This window comes from Chlorocebus sabaeus, chromosome 12, assembly GCF_047675955.1.
Source record: "Chlorocebus sabaeus isolate Y175 chromosome 12, mChlSab1.0.hap1, whole genome shotgun sequence".
Taxonomy (NCBI): domain Eukaryota; kingdom Metazoa; phylum Chordata; class Mammalia; order Primates; family Cercopithecidae; genus Chlorocebus; species Chlorocebus sabaeus.
In genome coordinates, this window is record NC_132915.1 from 63593611 (window position 1) to 63619738 (window position 26128).

A 26128-nucleotide genomic window follows, 5' to 3' on the forward strand; every position below is an offset into this window, starting at 1 on the left:
CTCTCTGTGCCTCAGTTTCATCACTGGCAAAATGTTGAAACTAACAGTACACTCCCTCAAAGGGATGATGTGAAAATTAATGACAATATATTTATACCATTTAGAATAGTACCTGGCACTTTGTGTTTTAAAGTGATAGAAATATACCATACTTACCTTATATCCCCTATTGGTAAATTCCACATTAAGGGCAAAATTTCTTTTTCATATCCCACCAGGTTACCTAGCACAGTATGTAACAAATACTAGACGCTCAAAAAATGATGTGCATTATATTTGAGGTAAATAAATTGAATGCACAAGAAAATGAAGGTATTTTTAAAATGTAAATGCAATTAATATAAATTAAAGGGATCTCGGCATATCATTTGCATATCTTCAGTTTTTCCTTATAATTAGTTGCTGGGTGCCTTACGATTTGATCTTTTTCTTGCCCTCTTCAAAGCATGTAGTTTGGTGTAATGCACATTATAGCCCTCAGAATTGCTGGCCTTCTGACAAGTTAGCTGTTTGGATAGTGTGAGGGATGAGGTTGCTGCAGCAAAAAGTGGGTTACACGACAGCACAGCCTCACTGCTGGAGATGTAAAACCAATAATCCCAGAAAACAGCGCATAGGGTAGGCTGGGCCAGCCGAGGACTATGTGAAGGCTTCTTGGGACCCTCCGGAGGCCAGTGGGGTACTGCAAAGGTGAGTGCCCCAGTGCCAGGGTCGTGAGCCCGAAGCCCTGTGGGGACGGCTGGTAGGACCCGCTGGATGAGTCATTCTCCCCACCCCAGGCACGTGCTGGTGGCAGCATCTACCCGGACCCCGCCTTCGCCCCGGCGCGGAACGCAAGCGGTGAGCGGCCCCAGCACCCCCCGCGGCGCCCCCTCCGGGCCGCCTCCTCCGGGCGGGCACTGTCCTTGCTGCAGTCGGCCGCTGGCGCAGTCCCCGCGCCGCAGTGCCGGGCGCTCGTGGGGGGCGCCCACGGGCACCTGGGCAGTCTGCTCATCGGAGCCTACCGCCGTCCTCCAGCATTCCCACGGTGCCCCACGCCCGCGCGCCCGTCGCCGGTCACCCGTCGCCCGCGGAGCCGCAAGGGCCGGGCCTGGAGGCGCAGGAGGACTGGGCGGGGCGGGGCGCGCCCACCGTCCGGCCCAGGGCACCTCGCGCGGGTGCACGCGCAGCAGCCCCGCGGGGCGGGTGGGTGTGCTCGGGGCGCGCGCGCCGCCGCCTCCTCAGCCTGCCGCTCCGCCCGCGCCGCCTGCTGCCGGCGCTCGGCCCAGCACGCCGGCTCTCTGGCTGCCGTGGGCAGCGCGGGGCCCGCGGTGTAGAGTCCGCCGCCCCGGAGCCGCGTGCCGCACCCGGACGGTCCCGGTAAGCGGGGGCGGGGGCGGCGGGGACCGGGCCGTCACCTGAGGGGCGGGTCTGCGGCCGCGGACAGTCCTCCGGGACTCTGAGGTGCTTGTGTGGGAGCCGCTTCCAAGGTGGCCCCCGTGTCATTGGATGAACCCCGAGTGGGAGACGCTTCCAAGGTGGCCCCCGTGTCATTGGATGAACCCCGAGTGACTGCTGCCTCTACGCCTTGGGGGAAGTCCCTGAGGTGCTGTGAGGAGCCGCCCCCATAAAGACCCCCTGTGGGAATGGACTCCCGGGGCGCTGTCTGCATTTGCTGCCATGGGGAGCCCCAGCGTGGAGGGGACTGGCCCCAGAGAGCCCTTCCGTGTCACTGTGGGAGAAGGCACAAGGGTGGTCTCTGGAGCTGGGTCAATGGAAGACCACTTGGGAACATAGGGGAGCCGCAGGAGCCTCGAGGTGGTGGAGCCCCCAAAGGGCTCCCTAGAAAAGGAGGCCCTGAGACTGTGCCCTAGAACTGTGGGAAGCAACCTCTGATTGGGGAGGGGGGATCCTGCCATGGGATCTATGAGTGACTTCCCACGGCTCCAAGGTCTTTGGCCTCGACCTCCCTGTAGGGTTCCATATGCCCTCACTTGTCTCCCCACACCGTGGCCCGGAGGTGGGGGCCTTCTGGGGCTGCAGCCTCTTTCCATTCCCCTCTTTCCCTATTCGGATTTTTCTTCTCCATGGTAGCCCAGTTGCTCCACGCTGCATTTTAGTGGAGGTAGAAACTGCTGCGAGAGCACAGGGCCCTAAGCGGGGCATGAGGACCAGTGAGGCCTCTCAAGCAACGATAGGAGATTTGAGCCCCTGGGTTTGACCGTCCAGAAGGAAGCAGTAAGATGAGGTGGAATAACAGACTTTGGCAGGTCCTGGAGGGAAAGGCCTTTGAAGGAAGGAATAAAGGATGTATAGGATTGTTGAGCACCAGTGCGCTCGGCACTATACCAGGTATGTTTAAACATCTCATATAACTCTTAAAACAGCTTTGTGAAATTATCCCCTTCTAAACATTGAGACTCAGAGGGGTTTAGCAGTTTACCCAAGGTCACAAAGCTGATGAAAAACAGTCATAAAATGTTTTTCAAATTTTATTTGGGAAAAAGTACTAAGGAGAAGCAGAAGAAAGAATAGATATTTGTTAATAAGTTGCACTAAGGTGCCTGCCAAGCATAGGGTTTTGCAATGGTACATGCTCAGTAAATGTGATGATTAAATAAGTGGATGAGGACAGTTTAAGTGGCCATGAGATTGCTGCAGGAACTGATTTCCACAGAATCCCCAGATTTCAGGGTGTGGCTTCCTTCACTGGCAGTCCCATTTCATGATGACTTGCGGTGACTCTGGACCTAATTGAGGCCTCTGGGTGTGGTTTTTGACAAGGCTTGCTCTGGGGATCTAGGGGGACCCTTCTGCAGATGGAGTGTCCCAAGGCCACCCTCCCTGCTACAGAATACTTGAAGGAGAGAGAGACAGGGTCACTTTTAGGAAGCACGATCCACACTGTCCTTGTGGCCCTCTGACTACATGCACCAGTGGACAATCGTCCACAGATAGCACACAGGACACTTTTGCCCAAGAGTACCTCTGCATGAGGAGGAGGAGGGCGGGAAAGGTGCAGAGCCAAGGAAGGCTCACTGGGAGTCTGTTGGGGGAGCGCAAAGGGTCTGCGCCAGACTAGTGTTGCCTCCTCATCTCGCCCCCTCGATGTTTTCATTCCAGCTGTATCCCAAGAGTTCAACTTTGAGCCCAAGGATGGATTCTGGTTTCTTGTCCAAAAATGGAGTGGTGAGAGGGCCAAGCAATGATATTCATTACAGAGCCATTCCGGAAAGGTTTTCCTGCTCCCCTTCCCTGTTTCTTCCACACAGTCAAACCTAGTTAAATCCTCCTTGAATAGAAGCGGCTTCCTTTGGCTTCTGGAATTACATAGTGAGAAGAGAGACCAAGCTAGTGGGAAAACAGAACAACATAGTTTACCAGTTGTTAGTTTTGTTTTTTTTTTTAACTCAATTATGCTACCTTGTGCGCAACTCAGTGGAGTAAATTCTGACAAAGATTTATGTTGGTTAGGACCTCCCCATTGTAAAGTTGTTTATAATCCCCCTTTCAGTTCAAACCCACCTCATCTGCTTAACAGATCAAAATAAATAGGTAGGCATATTTTTAAAGAAAGTCAGAAGGACCAAACCTGAAGATACGATCTTTGTTCCAGCTCACTGATTTGTCTTTGAGCTTTTATTCCTAAATTGGTCTTTTGTTGAGGGTGCTTATTATCACACCCACTCATGACCCTGGAAAAATCACTAAATGGATCCAGGCTCTCCCCTAATCTTGGACCTTGGATATCACCTTCCCTATGTCCAGCATTGGGTAAAAATTAAGGTTTCAAAAATTCTAAGAATACTGCCTAACTCTCCCTAGTCACAGCATGAGTCTGCAAATCAGATCATTCCAGAATGTGCATGAAAGATGTCACCAGGTGGCCTTAATCTTCTCAAAAATGCTCTCTCCAAAGGGAAATAAAAGGGGAGAGAATGGCTCACCCAGTTTCATTTGAGTGTGCCCAAATGTGTCTGGATTTTACTGTCTGGATTTCTCAACCTTTGATCTTTCACATATTCTCCAATCTTCTAACATTGTCTTCTTCTAACATTTGCATTCCTTTTCCTCAAACATGGATAGTAAGACCTTCCCAGGCCCATTTCCCCCACTCTGCAATTTTTCCCACTACACCTGTTCCTAAGTGGATCACATTTATGCAAATATGGTTTCCCTTCTCTTTAGCTACAGAATCTATTATCTTTTAGTCCCACATGCTTCTCTCCAGCAGTGCTGCTTGGCTTCTGCTATCTTCATGTCCCAACTTGATTTATTCATTTCTGATGGGAATATCATTATCCATTCCACCCCTCAATCTTAATGACCAAATTCTGACAGGAATTGCTTACTAGCTTTGGACCAAGAAACCAAGACCATCAGTGTCCAGCTGGAGACATGATTATTTTTCCATTAGCACATCCCCCTCCATTCTCTCCCCTTTTCCAGCAATCCCCTCAGAGACTCACTTACATTTACTAAGTGCTACTTACTTGCCAGGCACTATGTTAGATAAATATGAGTTTCTTGCCCTTGAGGAGTTCACATAGAATCAGTCTGCATTTCTCTAATAATTCACTATAAAGAGTAGGAAAAGTAAGGGGGAAATTATGGCATTATAGAATATTTACAGGAACCAATGTAGAGTATGCCTTTTCCCAAGCATCACTGAAACTCAGCTGCTGTGCTATGCCTCTATGGCAGCCACATTCAGCCCTCCTGCCAGTGCCCTGCCAAAATTACTTCTGCCCATTATACTCTGAGTGTAAACTGACCACATTTTTGCCTTCCTATGATAGTAATGACAGAACCTTTTATTTGGATAGCATGTTACAGTTTATGAATCCCTTTTAGATATATGTTGGCTCTTTGGTTTTGAGAAATGCTTCATCTTACTGGGGTCCTCTCACTAAAACAGAACTGTGTGGGCTAATTGGCTCGCTCTCTTTTTGTATGTTTGTTTTTTGAGGCTTAGGAGTCTCCCAGAGGGAAAGCCTCAATGATTCACTACAATCACCACCTACTAGCTCTTAGGTTGCGAAGGAGTTTCCTGTTGGGTCCTAAGGCCAAACAATGCACTCATTGGTCAGTGCTGGAACTTATCAGGGCAGTCCCTCTTCCTGGCCTTGGCAAATCCAATTCTCTGGGGTTTTCTTCCTCCCTGAAACTCAAATACATATTCTCTTCTAACAAATATTTTAAGCATACTATCTCAAACCAGTTTTTTGGACTGATGCTAATTCTTATGTGAAGACACATTTCCTTGCCTATTTCTATCTAGCCCCCAGGCTGGCTTCATACCATCTAAGTCATGATGGAGTCCCCATATAGCTCCATGCCTTGGCATGTGCTGTTATCTCTTCCTGGAATGCTTTTTTTTTTTTTTCCTTATCCACTGATGTAACTCCTACTCATATTCAAAATTTAGCTCAAGCAACACCTTTTTTTTTTTTCAGTCCTACACTTATGCCCGCTGCACACGCACATACTCACTGCATTCTCACAGGCTGAATGAGCTTCCATTTGTTCATTCTACCATCAGTTATTAAGCACCTGATTTGTGCCTGATGCATAGTAGGCTGCACTTGGCAAATGTTTGGAGAATCAGCAAATAAGTAAATGGTGATAATTAAAGTGTAATAATTGCATTACATGGGGCTGAATCTGTGTTTCAGGGAACCAGAGCAGAAAACAGGGAGTGCCTCTCCATCTTGCTGAAAAGCTCTGCTTGCTAAGTGCAATCTCACCAGCCAGTCACTGATGGTATGATGTTCCTTAACTGTTGCTCTGCCTCTGTGGGAAGTCAGCACCGTGGCTTTTAATGAAGATTCAGGCCCTAAGAGGCTAAAATCATGCCGTAATTTTGCCCTCATATATATTAGAACTTTGTGAGCTTTCAGTAAATGTTAAACGGCAGCAGGATGCCTTGTAGTCTTGAGCTGAGGCCAGAAAGAGTTTTTCTGTCTTTAGCCTTTCTATTCCTTGAAAAACTCAGAAAAGCCTCATGTAGTTGTGACTGTGTCATCCTGAATAAACAGGCTGAATGGAGAGAGGTGGGGAGGTACCAGGTAGACCCTTTCAGGGTCTACAAACATGAATACTAAAATTAGTTTCTAGGATACTGCCAGGTGACAAAATGTCTGAGTAGGAACAGGCTCCAAGAGCACTGTAGTGAGACACTGGATCCCTAAAGCAACAGCCAGTCACTGGAAAAAAATCGGACCCCTTGGGGCTTGGATTTCCTCAAAGACCCACAAGAGAACTCTTTTTGATGGTTTTTTTGCTTAAAATCTTGGGGTTGATGCTGATGTTCACAGTAAGCTCAGAGTCTGTGCTATGCCTTCAGCATTTTTTTTTTTTTTTTTTTTTTTTTTTTTTTTTTTTTTTTTTTTTTTTTTGCAGACCCTGGTTCTGATTTTCCACAATCTTGCAGCTGGTCACCTTCTGTGTTAGGCATGTGGTTTTTCCTAAGGCTCCCAGTCCTTCGGGCACATGCTTCCAGGAGCCAATTGTTGACCACCTTGAAATTTTTCACTTGTATGTGCAGATACTGCTCATGCTAAATTTCAAATCCAGGACAAAGGAAGTACATTTTCACACTTTCTACTTGTGTCCTTAAGGCAACTGCCCTCCGTGGGCCTCACCATATCCACAGGACACAGCATAAATGCAGGGGACTGTTGACCTTGGCAATACTGGCTTCTCTTTTCTTACCATTGTGATTGTAGAAACAGGCTAAATTGCAGAATTTCTTAGCTCTCCTTTGTAGTCAGAGAAAAATTACCCTCGTGTTTTCATCCCTGCTAGCCCTCACTCACTGTCCAGGTGCCACCTCTTGGGAAATAGAGTAGATGTGATGATGTGAGCTGGTGACTACATAGTTTCTAGAATTGAGTTTTGGAGATTTGGTCTGATTAGTTTATCTGGCCAATTTGATAAAGAGAAAAGACACTATGATCTTAAATAAATTGTTTATCTTGCCCAGTCATCTCTGCATCATTCATTCAACAAAGATTTAAGAGGCTAAAACCCTTAATGCTTAATGGAGAGGATCAAACCTGTATTCAAAAGAAGCTTTGATTAAAAGTGAGTGTCACATGCTCTGTGGAAGGCAGTAAGAACCATCTCTACTTTTCTCCCTCCTGATCTCAGTGAAACACAGATTCCTTTACTCCGCTTGCTCAACCCATTCTCTTTGGTTGTCTTTCGTTTTCTCCTCACTCAGAGGTTTTCTTTGCCTTGTTCCTTCCTAGGGAAGCCCTAACCTCCAGGCAGCCACTTTTACTTGCTTGTGAGCCTTTTATACAGCCTCCATTCCCATACCAAGAATCAGATAGGAGGCTGAGGCAGGAGAATCACTTGAGCCCAGGAGTTTGAGGCCAGCCTGGGTAACACAGTGAGACCCTAGAACCACCCCTGATCTGAAAACATAAATTTTAAGAAGAGAAAATCAGTAAATATACTTTACATTTAACACGCTGCATGAGGAAACTCCTGCCTATTAGGAGTATTGCCTTTCAGGCTCTCCACAGCTCTGAATCTTTATCAAGAGTGCTGGGAAATAGAGGCTCCCCAGCTGCCTTCCCCTTCCTTATTTCTCTATCAGCTCCTGCTGCGGAGCAGCCCCTCCTCCTCTTACTCCCACCACTTTGCCCTTAGAACTAATCCCGCTGAATTCTAAGCAGGTGCTCTGCAGAAAATGGGTGTGTCTTGCAAACATTCCAAGCTGCCCACATATGTCTTACTGCCTGAGAAACACATCTAGACAGGCTTCTCTTACCCAAGACAGATTCTACTTGTTGCTGTTTTCATTTCTTCCAGTTCATGAAGTCAGACGGCCCTCTTCCACCTTCTTGTCCCGCTGTTATTTACCATCACCTGCTCCTCTCCCCTGAGTTTTTTTCCAAGCCTTCCCTAGATACCACAAATTCCCTGACAGCCACATAATTCTTGGGACAATATCTTTTTGGCCTCTTTTCATCATTTTTAGGGAGGCAGAAACCCCCAGTCCCACCCACCAGTCAAAGAAGTAATCATTAGGTAAAATTTGTGGGATCTTTGCAACTTGATTTCCTTTTAACTCTCTCTTTTTCCTAGGACTTCTTCCAGCACTGGAGAGGCCAGGTTTTTCTCCACAGGCATTTGTTTTTACCTGGCACCAATCACTACCACTTGTTTCTCTAAAAATTCGAGCTGATTTTGTTAAGTTCTCAAACACCCCAGGTGCACATCTTAGATATTTCAGCACACACACTTTTAATCAAAGTGTCTTTTGTATACAGTTTTGATCCTCTCCATTAAGTATTAAGAGTTTTAGACTTGCTTTTAAAGCTGAATTCTGCTGTGTCCTCACAGTTTACTGTCAATGTCAAAGCCATGTCAATTCAAAATGACTTGGTGGTCTTGTTTGGATTTTGATGGTTTACTGTGAATAGTTCTACTTTGCATTTCTGCCCTTACAGGCATAAAATGGTCTACAAGATTGAACCATCTCCGGTAAAAGGAATAGCAGTGCTCCAAGAGCCTGTGGTCAGGACTGGAAAGTGTTTATGTTTGTTTTGCTAATAGATGTCAGCTTCAGTCTTCATAGAAATTGCTTTAAGGATAAACTCCCAAAACCATTGCAATGACATAATTGACCATGGAGATAGCTTCATAGCTATTCTTGGTATCCTTATAAAGAATAATGGTATCCTTACAGTTAATAATGGGTTATAGTGGATCTACAGTATGTTGGGAGGTGTCTGTGGTTAATTTGCTGATTCACTGTTAATGAGTAAGTTCACTTATAGAGTAACTTCCTAACTGGTCTTTGTTCAATAACTTTTATTAAAACATCTGAAAAATGTTTTCAAAATTTTTCAAAATGTTTGCAAAAACAAATGCATACCAGTGGTTTTCCTCTAATGAATCGTTCTTGAAAATGTGAATTTAGTATGTTTTTTCCAGATCACTAAATAAGTGTTTCTCAACTATTTTTTTCCAGTGTATGCCTTCCTTCTGATAAACATGAAAGTCTCTTGATTGTTCCCTAAAACTTCTGATATAACTTTTGGGAGGAGGCTGCCTCCAACTATTTGGAGAGTTAGTACCTGCTGTATAGCCCTAAGAACCAAGAAGATACTGTCAAACTCACTGTTTTGTAGTCTATGTCTCACACACACACACACACACACACACACACAAGCAGAGATGGTTTTTAGTGTTTGTTTTCCAAATATAAATATATAATTGATAAGCTCTTGAAACTCACTTATTTCTCCCCTCCTCCTGGTGTTTCTGATATATACCTCCCACCTGCTGCAGGATCCAGCCAATTCACCATTTGAGAATCATTGCTCTGGTTGTTATGTTTAAAAAATTAAATCAAGCTGGGGGCTCTGGCTGGAACCTATAATCCTAGCTACTTGGGAGGCTGAGGTGGGGAATCACTTGAGCCCCAGAGTTATCAACAAGTCTGGGCAACATAGCAAGACCCTGTCTCTTTAAAAACTTTTCAAAAATTAGCACGACCTGTAGTCCCAGCTATGTGAGAGGATTGCTTGAGTGCAGGAGTTCGAGACTAGCCTGTGTAATATGGCGAGACCCCCTCGCCGCTGTCTCAAAATAAATAATTAAATCATTTTTTCTCTTTTTTAATAGCATGAATATATCACAAGTTATTCAGTAATTTCCCTATTGAGGTTGTCTCCACCTTTTTTCTTTTTTAAGAGACAGGGTCTCACTGTGTTGCCCAGGTTTCAGTGCGTGGCTATTCACAGGCACAGTCATGGCACATGACAGACCCAAACTCCTGGTCTCAAGCAATCCTCCTGCTTCAGCCTCCCGAGTAGCTGGGATTATAGGAGCAAGCCACCACGCCCGATTTGTTTCCATCTTTTTAATCATTGTAAAAAGAATGCCCCAATCAATCAGTCTTTTTTTTAATGTGATGAAATCTTGCTATGTTGCCCAGGCTGGTTTTGAATTCCTGGGCCCTGCAAACAGTTCTCCCACCTCAGCTGCCCACGTAGCTGGGATTACAGGCATGTGCCACTATGCCTAGCTAATTTTGTTTTTTACATATGCCCACAGATGAAAGAGCATCAGCCTCTTGGATACAATAGGTTTTCTTTAGTCAGAGGTGTATTAGTAGCTGTCCATCTCTGGTGGATCTTCCAACCACACAGACTCTTAAGAGAAGCTTGAATACACTGTTCATCTTGCACCACATCAGTTAAGGGCAGCACTTTCCCTATATCCTTGTCTTTTAGAGGCGTGTTCTTCAAATTGCAGATTTAAATCCATTAGTAGGTCATGAAATCATTTCAGAGAGTCACTATCAGGGTTGTTCTAATGAAATAGGATAGAAAATATCAGGGAGCATCACATGTAGTAGAAGTATGATTGTTTCACAAAATTTTTTTTTTTTTTTTTTTTTTTTTGAGACGGAGTCTCACTCTGTGGCCCAGGCTGGAGTGCAGTGGCCGGATCTCAGCTCACTGCAAGCTCCACCTCCCAGGTTTACACCATTCTCCTGCCTCAGCCTCCCAAGTAGCTGGGACTACAGGCGCCCGCCACCTGGCCCAGCTAGTTTTTTTGTATTTTTTAGTAGAGACGGGGTTTCACTGAGTTAGCCAGGATGATCTTGATCTCCTGACCTCGTAATCCGCCCGTCTCGGCCTCCCAAAGCGCTGGGATTACAGGCTTGAGCCACTGCGCCCGGCCTCCACAAAATTTTGACTTCAGTTGCAGATCTATAAACACATGTGTCTACAGGGTTATCACATAAAATATATTTCTTATTCTGAGCCACAGTTGAAAGTTTTGAGAAACATACCTTGGGGTTTCTGAGGAAAACATAGTGGTCTGCAAATGTAAATGCTCATAATAAAAATATGCTCAAATAAAAATATGAAGAATTATCTGTCAGTTTTGTATTTTCTCTCTTAGGGTGCCTCTCTCACTGTGAGTTGGGGAGTTGCATCCCACCCAGCCATCGAACACGCTGTTGCCCATGAGGCATTTGAGCAGCATCTGGGGACTACAAGGCCCAGCCCTGTCACTTCAAGAACCCCCTGGGTCCAAAGCCTCAGCAAAAAATTTAACATATACATACTCTTCTCTCCATCCCCACCCCACCCTGGCTAGATTCCCTCATTAGGTCATATGAACTTTTAAAAGAAGATGAAAAACAACATGAACATTCTAAATGCTTTAGACTATATGTTCCAAATACACTTATCAACAGACAGAGAACTAAAGCCCAAAGCAACCAACAACAGGTTCTTTTTTTTTTAAACCAGAACATTTATTGCATGACTAATCGTTGACATTCTTAAGATGAACTAGATGCTGCAACAGCTGCCCTCTTGGGTTTAGGTGTTGTTCCTTCACGGAATCCATGCCTGAATCTGCGGTATACAATTTTTAGGTGCCTCATTCGACCAGTTCCGGTGGTATTTCGTCTTTTAGCCTTGGCACTCCAGTTATACTTTCTCTTGCGCTTGGCAGGGTAGCCACATTTGCCACAGGTCGACCTCTGAAGGTGGTAGGCCTTAGAGCCACAGCGGCGGCACAATGTGTGCGTCTTATTGCGACGCTTTCCAAACGATGACGTTCCCTTCGTCATCTCACTTCTGCAGCCGAGACCAGAGAACAACAGGTTCTGAATCACAGAACAGGGGACCCAAAACAAAAGCAAGTCGCCAAGTTGCCAACCCTAAGATTTTCTTTATTATCTAATTAAGGTACCATGTGGGAAAACTGGAAAATACAGATTACAAAAAGATTAAAAGTACATACAGTACAAAATTTAGATCATAGCATGAGCATTTTTGTAACTTGCTATTTTTGTGAATATGTTTGCATATTTTGAGTATCTTTCCCACCAATAAATATACCTCTATGTCAGTGTTTTCCATGTTGTTTAGTCTTTCATGGTGGGTACATAATTCATTTCCCTATTGTTTAATATTTGTTTCTAGCTGATGGAAAAAATGATTTCTGAATCACAATTTTTTATGGATTTATTTGGGGATTAAGATATTTTCCTTTTAATTACAATTTATTATTAGTTGTCTACTGAGGCATGAATACCCTAAATGATTTCCTGAATTTGCTCAATAAATCTTTCTTCAATAAATCTCCTGTGCCACTGCCCTTTAAGGCAGTATTAAGTATTTAAAGTCAATGTTCCTTAGTCACATACTTCAGTTTTATAAACAAATTTATAAGTGGAGTCAGGGAGGTGGTTCTTTCCTCTTCTATCAATCAGTTTATAAATTCAAGAATATGAATTTCCTTGGTAGCAGCAGTGGCAAGGCAAGCACCTGAGCAGGGTAGGAGTTCACATCACTGTGGCACATACAAGCAGTGTTTCCGAAAAGAAGATGGGGCTGTCATCAGATAGTACATGCATTAAGATTTCATTTTTTAAAGCAAAAAGAATTCTCCACAATTAATTAGCTAATTGGAAAATGTTTATTAAGAATCTATTCTGTTAGATGCTTAATAGACACATTGCTAGGCAATGGAGATAAGGACTGTGTGGGATAAAACAGTCTAATGGGGAAACTGACATTGATAGTAATCATTCTATTGAATATGTAATGACAAAGGTAAGTGCCCAGAGCAGAAGGGCATGATGCTGTGAGCACTCCGACCTGGACTGGAGTCAGCAGTGACTTCCCCGAGGAAGTGAGACTTGAGCTAAGCTCTGATAGACGAATAGGCACTAGTCAGGTGGGGAGGAATGTTCAAACTTCCTCCAAACAGGGAGTATAGCAAATAAAGACTGAAATAAGGCCATTATGATTGGGACACAGAGTAAAGAAAGAAGGCCAGACCTGCAGGGCCTCACAGGCCACAGTAAAGATACTGATTGTGGGGACTTCTCCTGAAAGCTCTAGGAACCACTGAAAGTTTTAATCGGGGGTAACATGACACCTGAATGTCCCAGGGACATCTTTAATTCAACATGTACGAAATCTAATTTAATTATCCCTCTTATTTCCAATTTCTGTAAGTGGCACTACCATTCTTCTAGTTAGTCCATTTAAAACTGCCCTCTTTTTCCGGGCGCGGTGGCTCACGCCTGTAATCCCAGCACTTTGGGAGGCTGAGGCGGGCGGATCACGAGGTCAGGAGATTGAGACCATCCCGGCTAACACGGTGAAACCCCATCTCTACTAAAAATACAAAAAGTTAGCCAGGCGTGGTGGTACGCGCCTGTAGTCCCAGCTACTCAGGAAGCTAAGGCAGGGGAGGCAGAGGTTGCAGAGAGCCAAGATTGTGCCACTGCACACTCTTGTGTCCTTCATCCAATCAATTATCAATTTATTCCTAGATTTCCCTAATTCTATTTCCATGGTAACAGATACACTCTGTCAGTATTATTCCTGCTGCCATCATTTCCGTTTAAACCCTCTACCTCTTGCCTGGACTATGATATTAATAGTAACCTGCGAATTGGCCCTACCTCTCCTCCTACCTGCTGTCACCTTTTTCCCCAAACAAACTGAGCATAACCGCCTATGCATCCTTCAGGGTCCACTTTGTCCACCAGCAGTGTGGTGGGTCTCGCCATCCTTTAGGTACTGTCAGCACTTTGACTTCTTTGGTTTCTAACATTAAGTAGCTTGAGTGGTGAGACTGTTCTCCTGTCTTCTGTTTCCTATGATGAGCAGTTAGTGCCTTGCACATAATACTGTTCAATAAGCCTTGATTAGAATGGATTGAGAGCAAGGCTAAAATGGACTCTGCTCTACTTTACTTAGAAAAAGCATTCCCCAGCTGACTTCCACAAAGTCTCCTCAGGCTAGGAAATAGCAGACCAGCTTTGCAATGTGCCCTGTCATGCCCTCACTGTCCAATGCTGTGCTCTGGTACTGCAGAGAAGAGCAGGGATGATGTTACTTTTTAACCTGTAAAGGATATGGACCTTTCTTGAACAGTTCAGAAGAATTAAAGCAGAAAATATTGGAGTGACATTAGTGCAGCCTTACCTTAGAAGTGTGAGAGGTACCTTAGAGCTTTGTAATAGGCCAGTGTCTGTAATAGATAAACAGACCCACAGAGAGGCACAGCTACTAATGAGAGGGGGCAAAGGAGTGTTTGTGTGACCTTGACTACATGGATATGGGTGGCAGAGTTCCCTTACTGACTAATTCAGGAATCCTCTAAAACTAGGAGTTTATTGACTTAAAAAGTAGGCATTTGTTGAGGATTAGCCCCAGATGGATTGTTCATGGTACTTACTGAAGGAGCTTTTCTTGTGTCAAAAGGCCTGAACTGTGTTGCTGCCAGCTTGCTTTAAGCCTTGAGTCTTCTTGCAGGGTAGAGGAGAAATTTGGATTCTGAAGTCTCCAACCATTTAGAAGTAGCAAAGGTGTAGGACCCCTGGACTAAATTGGTTTTAGGACAGGAAGGGAGACAGATATCATTTCATGCACATAGAGTGCTTTCCAGTCTACAAAGCACTGTTAAGCCCATTTTCTTACATTATCCTTGTAACATCTCTGTGAAGTGGGCTGGGGAGATAGCCCTCATTCCATAGATGGGAAAACCAAAGTTGCAAGGCCTGTCAGAAATTGAACCAAAGTCATCCAGGCAAGGTGATAGGCCTGTGATCCTAGCTACTCAGGAGGCTGAACCAAGGGAATCACTAAAGCCCAGGAGTCCAAGAACAGCCTGGGCAACATACTAAGACCTCATCTCTAATAAATAAATTAATTAAATAAATACATAAATACATAAAATTTAGGAAAGAAATAGAACCAACATCTTCTGATCCTTAACATGTGCTGTCTCCACCCCCACCATGTTCTAGAAGAGGGAAAAACTGTTTAATAGCACTTGCCACTTAGGTTGAAACTGATTGGCCTGACATCCTCAGCCATTGGCTGAACTTGTGCCCCTCTGCTTTTTGTCCACAGAGCCATGGGGGTGTTGATGTCCAAGCGGCAGACAGTGGAGCAGGTGCAGAAGGTGAGTCTGGCTGTGTCTGCCTTCAAGGATGGGCTGCGGGACAGGCCTTCCATTCGACGCACAGGCGAGCTGCCAGGGTCCCGCCGTGGCACTGTAGAGGGCTCAGTCCAGGAGGTGCAGGAGGACAAAGAAGCAGAAGCGGGAACCTCGGCGGTCCAGGAAGAGAGAAGTGCTGGCCGTGCAGCCTGGGAGCGGCTCCGAGATGGGCGCGGCGTGGAGCCTGAGGAGTTTGACAGGAGCAGCCGATTCACGCCCCCTGCCTTCATCCGCCCCACCCGGAAGCTGGATGATGACAAACCTCCAGAAATCTGCCTGGAGCCCAGAGAGCCTGTGAGTATCCAGTTAGGACAGGATCCTCAAGCCTTAGCGCATCAGGGAGCAGGACAGGAAGGATGGATGTGGATAAGGTGATCCTCAAAGCCAGAAAAATGGAACTGAGTCCAAAACAATCTTTGAATTTCTTCTATAAGAATAAAATGTTTGTTATATCCTGGATTCATCTTAGTTAAAGGCTTGAGGCAGTGGATGATAAAGAATGATGCTCTGGCAGGTATTCTGTTGACTCTCCCCCTCTTCCCCGCTGCTATGGGTTTTAACCATGGATAGCACTACACTCTGTAGGAGGCATTAGGAAATTTGGGAGGGAGGAGTTTGGAGAGGTCACAACACCAGGTGGCTACTGGTGTTTGGTACCAGGAAAAGCAGGGATGATAAATGTCCTGCAATGCCTGGAACAATCTCTCACAACAGATTGTTCTTTCTAAAAGTGCCAGTAGCTCCCTGTTCATAAACATGGTCACAAAGGCGTGAGCAACTGGAAGGACCTCCTGGTTCTTGTCCTCCAGAAAGAAAACCTCAACAATGGCTTCAGTTGGAGCTGTTCCTCTAGGCTAATCTGGGAAGGCTCAGCCCCATGCAGGTAGCTCTGTGCTTCGTGGCCTTGGAATCTTGCTGCCTATGCTTTCACATCCCTATTTCCTCCTGCCATCTTTCTGCAGGTTGTCAACGATGAGATGTGTGATGTTTGCGAGGTCTGGACAGCTGAGAGCCTCTTCCCGTGCAGGGTCTGCACCAGGGTTTTCCATGATGGCTGCCTGCGCCGCATGGGCTACATCCAAGGAGACAGTGCAGCGGAGGTGATGGAGATGGCCCACACGGAAACAGGCTGGAGCTGCCACTACTGTGTAAGTCTGGACTGCAGGGACAGCAGAGGACTTGGCACTTTTCCTGGAGGCCCAGTCTTAGAACATTTGATTTTAGGCAGTGACCTAAAGAATTTTCCAATGGGCTGGGCATGGTGGCTCACGCCTGTAATCCCAGCACTTTGGGAGGCCGAGACGGGAGGATCATGTGGTCAAGAGATTGAGACCATCCTGGCCAACATGGTGAAACCCCGTCTCTACTAAAAATACAAAAATTAGCTGGGCCTGGTAGCACGTGCCTGTAGTCCCAGCTACTTGGGAGGCTGAGGCAGGAGAATCACTTATACCTGGGAGGCAGAGGTTGCAGTGAGCTGAAATTGTGCCACTGCACTCCAGTCTGGTGACAGAGCGAGACTCCATCTCAAAAAAACAAAAAGAATTTTCCAATGGTACATACAAGAGACCTAGAGCTAGGATGGGGTTTCTCAACCTCAGTACATTTTGGGCTGGTTAGTTATTTGTTTGGGGGGCCAAGTGCATTGTAGGATATTTAGCAGCACCCCTGGCCTCAATCCCCTAGATGCCAGTAGCATACATCTCAATGTGAATGTAGCAAAATCACCCCCGGTAGAGAACCTCTGAGCTAGGAGATTGACTGGGGCCTAATTACTCAAAAGTAATTCTGCTTGGAGCAGTTCTTTCTCTAATAGTCTATAGTTGTCATTCACTGTATCCATCTGAAAACTAACCTGAGATCCTAACTAGCTTGCTTCCAGTAGGGGTAGATCCTGTTACAGGAAAACTTCCTAGGCCTCAGATCCTCACTCAGCCTGCCACCTGACTCATAAGCATTGGTGTTTCCTCTTTGAAGTGGTTATTACGTGAACTCAATGACAAAGCTCTATTGATTCAGAACTTCACAGATTATATATAAATGCCTTCTAACTTTTAATGAAGGACGGAGTCTAAGGTTTCCATTGAAAGCCAGATTTATAGCCATTTCTCACTACACCTGAATAGAGTTCAAGTCTTGCCTTATGGATCTGTTGTCTTGCAGATACCGTCATTGTTTATTGATTTCAGAGTGAGGAGCACCTGCTGATCCCCCTCTTCTTCCTGCTGCTTAGACGAAAGCAGAAATGTGCCACTTTCTAACAAATAACTCTTCCTCTGTGGCTTGTTATGGAACAGTTATTTTCAGCTGCTTAAACACCTGTCCCCCTGGAGTACACTGCAGCAGACCCTGCTGTACCAGCGACCTTCTCTAGTGCCTGTCGCCCCTTCCAGATGCCAGCCTTTCATCTCAGCCACCCTGCTTTGCGATGTACTGCTGCCATAGGACTGGGGTGAAGGGGTCACCTCCCTAACCCCCAGGAACACATGCTCCCTCCCCAGCTTCCTGACACAGTCCTACCATCATTGCCACCATGCTCTACTGGGCTTTTTACAAAGCCTCCTTCCAAGTACCTCTCCTTTCTTTCCTTCCCTTCACAGCCAATGAAGCTGCTGCTTTTTTTTCTTTTTTTTCTTTTTATGAGACAGGGTCTCATGGTGTCACCTGGCTGATGTGCAGTGGTGCGATCGTAACACTGCAGCCTCGAACGCCTAGACCTAAGCAATCCTCCTGCCTCAGCTTCCTCAGTAGCTGGGACTACAGGCACAAGCCATTGCACCTGGTCCCACAGCCAAACTTCTTAAAAGAATTTCATCATCTCCTATGGTTCTTCAACCACCTATAATCTAATCTGACATCTGCATCCATCATTCTGCAGAATTATCCCTTCCTAAGGTCACCAGTCACCTCCTAATTGTCAAGTCCACTGACCTTTTCTGAGGCATCTTCTTACTTGATCTCTCTGAAGTATTTATTACTTCTTTATTCCTCCCTCTCCTTTAGGATATAGTATTTTTATGAGAATTATTGCATAAGATATGGAAATGAGAGAAAATAGAAAGTCAATAAAATCCCACCTCAGTCATGTAACCACCGTTAACATTACCTCCCACATTCTGCAGCTGTCTTTGCTTGGTATCCAGTACCCTCTTCTCTACTGATTCTCTTCCAGCCTTAGTCTCTGACCATTCTTTCTCGATGCCCTTTGTTAGTTTCTTGTCTCAGTCCTGTGTTTCTCAGGGTTCTGTTGTTTAATACTCTTCTTTGCTCACTGCGCCCTCTTTGGGTGACTTCATCTACAGCCACCATCTAAACACTAATGACTCCTATATTTGTGTGTCCAGACCTAAATTTCCTGTCTCTTGCACTTATTCACCTTGATATCTCACAAGTACTTCACACTCATCATGCCCCAAAATGAACTCATCTTTGCCCCCAAACCTGCTCTTCCTCCACTCCTCATCTCTGTGAATAGTAATACCATGCCCCAGTTACTAATCCCAGTTTATTCTCCCTCACGCCTCACATCCAGTGAGTCATCAGGTCCTGTTGATGCCGCCTATAATATCTCTGAAATCTCTCTTCCCTTCTTCATTCTCATGTCTCAGTTTAGCTGCTTATCATTTCTTGCCTGGACTGTTGCAGCAGCCCTCAACTGCTCTCCACACCTGCAGACTCTGCCCCTCTAATCCATCTTCCACACAGCAGCCAGAGATCTGACCACAGCACTCCCCAGTTGAAAACCCTTTGGTGGCTCCCTTTTGCCCTCAGAATAAAGGCCTAATTTGAGGGGCTCGATAAAGGGTACTGGAGGTACTTCATAGTAGGCCCCCTCCTTCCCTCACACACATACACACACACACACGTACTCCAAGCCCCAGCCACACTGAACACATCTCACAGTGTTACACACCACTGTGGCACCCAGTATATACTAGGTGCTCAGTAGGTGTTTGTTGAAAGTATAGTTTGAAAGAAAAATACAACTATTATATATTAGTTTTTAAAAAGTGTTATGGAAGAAAGAATGGTTTGAGTTCTTTATGAGATCCACATATGAATACTCATGAAATATCTGCTCTTGTACTTTGCTGGTATTTCAGAGGAAGAAAGTAACCTTATACTAGAAAGGATCTTTGATAGTTTAAAGACTGTATGGTTAAGTCAACAAAATAAGATATCAGTGCTCCTTTGGAATTAAAATTTCTGTGGCACCACAAAAAAACGCATTTGGCTTTAGGAGCCTTGTAATGATGGCATCTTTTAAAACCATTCTGGAGTTATTTAAAGTGATACAACCCACTTTGTATCCAAGTGGGCCAGCACCACTTGGAGCAGAGCTAGGATTAAACTTTTTTTTAACTAAAATACATTTTTAGCACAGCCTAACACAGAAGCCAAGTAGATAAAAGGGATGGAGATGGAGCCACTCTGGTTGATGGAGACAGGGATTCACAACCTGCCTACTCACTAGCCCCCTTATTCCATGCAGCAGCTTCCTAAGGCACTTCCAAGAAATCCCTAGGTTAGCTCAGAGGAGACAACCACTGTTTTAGTAAAGGGGCTCAGTGCTGGAGTCAGGATATCTGAGTTCTCGGGAAGATTCTGCCCCAGAGTAAAGACAACTCTGGCCAAGTGCTTTCCCCTCTCTGGGGCCTCACTCTCATTGATTGTGAATAGGAGGCTGGGATTAGATGATCCTGGAATTGCTTTCCAGCTGAAATTCTATTTCTAGCCTCCTTGACCCTGGCCTTTCTTACTGGCCTGTATGGCCACCGACTCAGCTCTTCCTTATTTTCAGGACAACATCAACTTGCTGCTGACTGAGGAGGAAATGTACAGCCTCACGGAGACCTTTCAGAGGTGTAAAGTCATCCCTGGTAAGGTTGGGTGGTGCTACTTGGATGGAGAGGGGCCAGGCAGATTTCTCCTTCATGCTTTCTAGGATGAACCACGAAAGGAGTGTTCCGTATTTAGTGGGTAGAGGGTAAATGGGTCCTTGTTCCTGAGTTGTTAGCTAGCAGAGTCACCCATCCCCTGTCGCAGCCTGGGTAACCCTGGCCATAGGAGGCAGAGACTCAGCAAGAGCTGTGGGTGTGGGGGCCCCAAGGGTGCCCTGGAGGTGATGGAAGTGCCCTAAGGCTGAAGAAGGATGGGCATGGCCAGCACGGGGTGCCTCCCACAGATTGCTCCCTGACACTGGAGGACTTTCTGCGCTACCGTCACCAAGCAGCCAAGCGGGGGGACCGTGACAGGGCCCTGAGTGAGGAGCAAGAAGAGCAAGCGGCCCGCCAGTTTGCTGCCCTGGATCCTGAACATCGAGGCCACATAGAGTGGCCTGACTTCTTATCCCATGAGTCCCTCCTGCTTCTGCAGCAGTTGCGTCCCCAGGTGAGGGCCAGCTGGGGCAAATGTTTCTGGGATACTGGGTGACAAGGGCCTGGGAGGCATGCTGGGCAGGTTGGGGGAGCACTGGGTCCTGCTCGAGCAGGGACCAGTATCAGGAATGGGCTCAGGTTCCATCCAGTGACGGATGATCTGCTGCCCAGGCTGAGGAAACTGTGTGAGGAAGACTGACCTGCCCTGGGCCGCACTGGAAGTGTTGGTGCCTCCAGAAAGGCTCTGGGCAGTTTCTAAGGGAGGTTGCAAAGGTGGTAATGGAGGTAGGATTCTCTATGACCTGGCAGTTTACAAGATATCTCCACCTCTAAGATCTTGTCTCTTCTTCCCCAGAACTCTCTGTTGAGGCTTCTGACAGTGAAGGAGCGGGAACGAGCCCGAGCCGCCTTCCTGGCACGGGGCAGTGGGAGCACCATCAGTGAGGCAGAGTGCCACCGGGCCCAGCACTCTTGGTTTTGCAAACAGTTCCCAGAGGCTCCTTCCTGCAGTGTCAGGTCTGCTCCTTACCAGTCCCAGTCCCCACTCAGCCTCTTCTCCTCCCTTTTCCATGCCAGTGGCCCTTCCATACCTCCCTGCTCCCCCTGCCAACAGCCAAGAGAGGAGCCTCCTGTGTATTAGGTAGAGGATGGTGATGCCTACGGGCCCAGACATAGGGCAGCCTCTACCTTCAACTCGGTGTTGTCACACGTCAGAAGAGCCTGGATGAGCGTGTCCAGAGCCTTGGGCTTACCAGAGTTTGGGAGGGGCAGGCATTTCACTATCTCACTCCTAACCATGTGTCCTCTGCCCAGCAGCATCAGCCATGTGGGTCCCATTGCAGATAGCAGCCCAGCCAGCAGCAGCAGCAAGAGTCAGGACAAGACCCTGCTGCCCACAGAGCAGGAGTCCAGGTGAGTAGGACCTCCTCACCTGGCCATTTGTACCCTCTGAACCCCCACAAAACACACAAGTAAGAGAGGGTATTACCCACTCCCACTCCAAAACAGCAAGTGCCCACCCAAGAAACCGGGCTCCAAGAGGGCACATTTGACCCAAGTCTATAGGACCAGCCAGCTGGCTTGGTAGCACAGCCAGCCATAACCAGGTCAGGCATGAGCCAAGCTTCCCTGAGTTTTGTGTAGCCCAAGCCATGCTGCCCCAGGATCAGGGCTCACGCGTCTTCAAACCAGCCTCATGACCCTGTTCTTTGCTTCCACTCCAGATTTGTGGACTGGCCTACCTTCCTGCAAGAGAATGTCCTCTACATCCTGGCTGCTCGCCCCAACAGCGCAGCCATTCACCTGAAACCCCCAGGATAGCATGGAGCAGAGAAGCTCAGTTTGAGGACAGTGACGTCCTCTCCCCTCTCTCCTTTCTCCCTTCCCCCACCAACCTCTGGCACTGAGACTCATGGGGTTGGGACACTGCCAGCGTCTTAATTTGTCACTAAGCTTTATGGCACTGAAATCACCATTCCCCTCACAACAGAGGCAGTGAATGCATTGCCACAAGGAGAAGCCCTGGGAGCTATGGCAGCATCCTCTCCTGGACCATCCCTGCCCCACATCATAGACGGGACCTGCCACCACACTTACACACATGCTGCCCAGCTGTCCATGCCATCAGAAGCCTGGTTCTTTTTGGTTGAGAAAGGACCAAAGTCCCTTTATGAAGCCCCTGATATAGAGGAGGAGATCTCTACTCACCCCTTCCATAGGCCAGTTCTAATTTCCAATAGACAAATAGACAAATCTCTGGCCAAATGATTCTTAATAAGGGGCATGTCAGACTCGCATGCCTGCCTAGAGATCCTAGAGATCTTAACGGGCCCCACTTTCCCCACTGAAAATCCCTTCTGCGGTGAGCTGCTGTTACTAGTAGGTGTGTATTATGTACCTCGGCTGTACTGAGTTGGGAAAAGAGTTAAACATCACCACTGAAGTTCAGCCCTTTATTTATTTAAATTCCAATTCCTGGTGACAGAGAAGGCAACTAGCTTGGAGAATCCTGACTGGAAGAGGGGGAGGCAGCCCCTCCCAGGGACTCAGGATTCTAGGAACCTCTCAGTCAGGTTACCTGAGTCCAAAAGTCTTCAGCAGGATAGTCAAAAATCAAGATGAGCCTTCTTGGCCCCTATTTTTCGGATGGTAGCTCATGGCCCAGGGCCAAGGGGACCTGAATGGAGCAAACACACTGGCGGGAGCCACAGCCTCTGTGTTAGATGCTTCACCCAAGTCACCAACCACAGAGACTGACGAGAGCACGCTCTGGAGGAAGAGAGAACGGGGCTCATGCTTCCTCACTGTTCCAGCTCAACTCACTGTAGACACCTTCCACAGCCCAAGAAAGATCTGCAGAGCCCTGAGCGGGGACTCCTTCAGCCATCCTGACAAAGAGGATAAGAGGCTGGGGCTTAAGAAGAGGCTCTGCAGAGAAGGTCCTGGGAAAGCCTTACAGAAGGAGAAATTTTCCCCTTCTCCCGGTCACTGAGACACGGCTTGAGTGGCTGATTCTCCTCACTGCTAACCACATGTCCTTTGCCACCAGGCTAGGGCCTGGGCCTGGCATGGAAGGCCTTTTGGGGCAAACAGAGGCTGCTACAAGAGCACCAAGCCTGGCCTCCAAGCCCCAGCCCCCACTTCCTAAGTACTCATCAAATTCAAATTCTTCAGTCTGTGTGTTATGGCTCATCTTGGCCGGCCATGGGATCCATGTTCTAGGCTTCTGTTTCCAACCTAATGACTTAGGCATAGCCGGATCTGACTACCAAGAGTTATTCAAAAGGGAGTGGAGCACAGTTATGCAGAAGCAAACACATCTTCATTGCTCAAGGCCCTTGTGCTAAATCAGGTGCATACAGAAGAAAGCACACACTGCTCAGTGCTGAATGTTTCGAGGAAAGCAGGGAGCTGCAGCCAGGGGCTTCATGAGAGCCCTGTGTAGTCTTCTCCTGTAGGAACCGCCTTTAGCTGGAAGCAGGGTGGTGAGCTGCTGGGGTTGTATTATTTGGGACTGAAATGAAGCAGACAGGAGATAAATCTGGGCTCAGATGTATGGCCCACAGCTTTTAGAAATACTCTTCAGCCATCCCCCAGGATTGAGCCGTAGGAGGGGTCATTATTCAGTCTAGTCAAAAAAACAAAGCACAGGACTCCTGGGCCTAAGAACTGCATCTGAAGCAGCCAGGCCTGGGGTTTTGCACTGAGATTAAAGCACATTAAGCACAGGGGCTCTTACCTACTCCCCTGGCAAATCGTCTCCTGTGCCAGTGGCCTTGGGCTGCTCAATCTCACAGGGCATTTTGAGTAGAGACAAGCTCTGGGCTTTGAGAGCTGAACAGCATTTTTCTCCTGCCTCATCAATCACAGGGACTGGAAGTCCATCTTGTTCCCTGATCCTTCACAGATCAAGGTGATGCCTACCTCTTTGGAGCTGCTGTCTCTAGCTCTCTATGGGTGAGGGAGGAGAGTCAGTGGGCCAGGTCAGGCCTGCCATATTCCAGGGCCTGGCAAAGCAGCCCCGGAGTTCTTCCACAACAGGAGCAGGCCCATTTGGGATCACCCTTCTCCCTATTTGAGAAGAGCAAACTTCCTGGGTGAGGGCCTGCTACAGAGATCCCAGGTGCCACTTCCCCCAGCAAAGAATAGAGTTCCCAGCCCACAAGAGTCCCAGGAAGCAGGAAAGCACGAAGGAGCAGCCCGCCTCTTCTCCACAGGCAGTCATCTAGCTTTTTACCAAAGGGAAAGTGCCATTGCTCCCCAAGTCCAGAGTTGCAGAAGCCTTGTGCCAACCCCCTGTCCAGAATCTCCCTTTGCAGTGTTCTAATCCCCAGAGCCCCTATGCGGTATGTATAGAGATGTTAAAAACGTTCAGAAACCTAGTGAAGCCCATTTCATTTTCAAGCCCTTCCGTCACTGTGACTCTGAAATTCTGCCAAGTACAAATATTAACGACTGACTCTAATAAGGTATGAGAAAATGTTTCAGTCTTCTTGGCTACCCAAAATTGAGATCAGTGTTTCTAACCAAGGAAGGCCTGGGTTACAGACAGGCTCCTCTGAAGCCCACTTGCCCTAAGTGTTTTCACCTCGCATTCCTCTTGCCCACCTTCAGATGTGAATGAAGGGGCAGCTGGATGATGTGGCAGAGCTGCAGGGACTGAGGGTCAGCTGAGCAGTGGCCCTGGCTACGAAACCAAGTCTCCTCCTTGGCTTCCTCACCTGAGCCCAGCCTTAGCCTTCCCCCAGCAGAACACTTGAGCAACAGCCCCTAGGGTATCCCAAGGATGGAGCAGTCCCCTCACTCTAGGTACTGATCTAACCCTCAAGTGCCCCTCTTCGTTTGAGGACAGCTGCAGTAGAAACCATGAGGACATTGCCTCTTTCTGCCCTCAGCCCAAGTACCTGGGGCTAGCAGGGCAGATACCAGCCTTTCTGGCCCTGCTGCTCCCTATGGGATGTCACCCTGACATTGCTTAAGTGGCCAAGTCTTAGGGTCCCCTTATTCCTGTCACCATTATGGAAAGCACAGAATTAAACTGCCTGGGAAGAGGACACCTCCCTGGGGAGTGAACCCCAGGGTTATACCCAGGACTTATAGCCCAAAGCACAACCTCAACCATTGCAGGTTTCACAGCTTCAGTCAGAGTGGTGCCAGGAAGCCCAAAAGTTGAGAGGGAAGGTCAGCAGAAGCTGCCTGGCAGGGCCTCAGGCCAGCTAGACCCACCCCAGAGCCAAGAGAAACTTCAAGCGGGACTGAGAACTGGTAGCTGGCTCTAGTGATCCTGCAACCATGTTCCCTTCAGACCAGCAGAGTGAAGGCAGATAGATGTGTGGCCCTAAAAGGCAGAATAGTTTTGATGCCAGAACTTCAGGACATCCTGGCAGTACCTGTCACCACAGTCCCTTTTTACCCCTCCTCTATTTATAGTGAAATAAAATTCCTATTTTCTTTTTTTTTAAATTTTTTTTCTTTTCCTTATTTCAAGCTCTTGTCTGAAAAATTGCTACCTTCTCCTACTACTTAGTTTGAATTTGCCCAGGATATCTCTCTGGGCCCCTGGCTGCAACCCAGACAATGGCGAGATCTCCTGGAGTGGAGAATATTCACGCATCGTGCCTGTTCCTGACAGCTCAGCCCTGGAGTGGGGTGGGACTGGGCATTTTCTCTGCTGTTGCTTTTCTGCTGCCACTATTTTTGGCAACCTTGGAAAGAAAACAAACAGGTTACAGAATTTCTACTAGCACTAAGGAAAAGCTTTTTCCCTCTGGGCCACACGCCCAGTGACCCAGAGCATGGAAAGGGAGTCAGCCCTAGTCTGGGCCCGTGACTAAGAAGCCCAATCACATTCCAGTTTCTATAGCACTGGGTAGGCACAACCCACAGTTGAGAACATTGAGTTATAAGTAGCTAGGCCTTTCCATAGCCATGGTGACACAAAGGCCCTCAAGGTTAGCCTCCTGCCATCATGGGTTGTCCTGTGATCTGTCCCCCAGCCAAACCCAAGCTTGTGAGAGGGACTCGGAACACTTGAGTAACACTGGGGAATCCAACGTGCTCTGGTCCCTCATGCCTTCATGTGCTTTTCTGCGGAAGGTAACTTGAGAGTAAGCTGAGGGGAACGTCCCCAAGACCTGTCTCCCCGTCTCTACAGCTGCATGCTCCTCTGCGTGGCCCAGGCTTCACAGCACTCCAGAAGAAGCTGATGCCCTGAGGCTGGGCACAGTGGAAATCATAATAAAGCGATTGTAATGCTCTATCGGCTTTCT

At 47.2% G+C, this 26128-nt stretch overlaps 1 protein-coding gene and 1 pseudogene across 5 annotated transcripts; one reads left to right on the top strand and one right to left on the bottom strand.

Annotated features, from left to right (window-relative positions):
• The first annotated feature begins 478 nt into the window (after nt 1–478).
• PHF24 (PHD finger protein 24) lies at nt 479–26128 on the top strand. 5 transcript variants are annotated; one of them, XM_007968882.3, is made up of 8 exons: nt 479–690; nt 14895–15276; nt 15945–16130; nt 19784–19862; nt 20168–20373; nt 20716–20876; nt 21177–21272; nt 21584–26128. In XM_007968882.3, the coding sequence occupies exons 2-8, from the start codon at nt 14899–14901 to the stop codon at nt 21678–21680; spliced, it is 1203 nt and encodes a 400-aa protein (XP_007967073.3). In that variant the 5' UTR covers nt 479–690; nt 14895–14898; the 3' UTR covers nt 21681–26128. The 5 variants fall into 5 exon arrangements, with proteins under 5 accessions (XP_007967073.3, XP_072877849.1, XP_007967072.3 ...); XM_073021748.1 differs by having other exon boundaries at nt 14895–14946; nt 16010–16130; XM_007968881.3 differs by lacking the exon at nt 479–690 and adding an exon at nt 882–1359.
• On the bottom strand, nt 11248–11626 carry LOC103219240 (large ribosomal subunit protein eL37 pseudogene; annotated as a pseudogene).

Coding starts and splice junctions, on each gene's coding strand:
- PHF24 (XM_007968882.3), top strand. CDS start 14,899: ATGGGGGTGTTGATGTCCAAGCGGCAGACAGTGGAGCAGGTGCAGAAG. Junction 20,374..20,715: donor TGCAGCAGTTGCGTCCCCAG/GTGAGGGCCAGC, acceptor CTTCTTCCCCAG/AACTCTCTGTTGAGGCTTCT. Junction 20,877..21,176: donor GCTCCTTCCTGCAGTGTCAG/GTCTGCTCCTTA, acceptor TCTGCCCAGCAG/CATCAGCCATGTGGGTCCCA.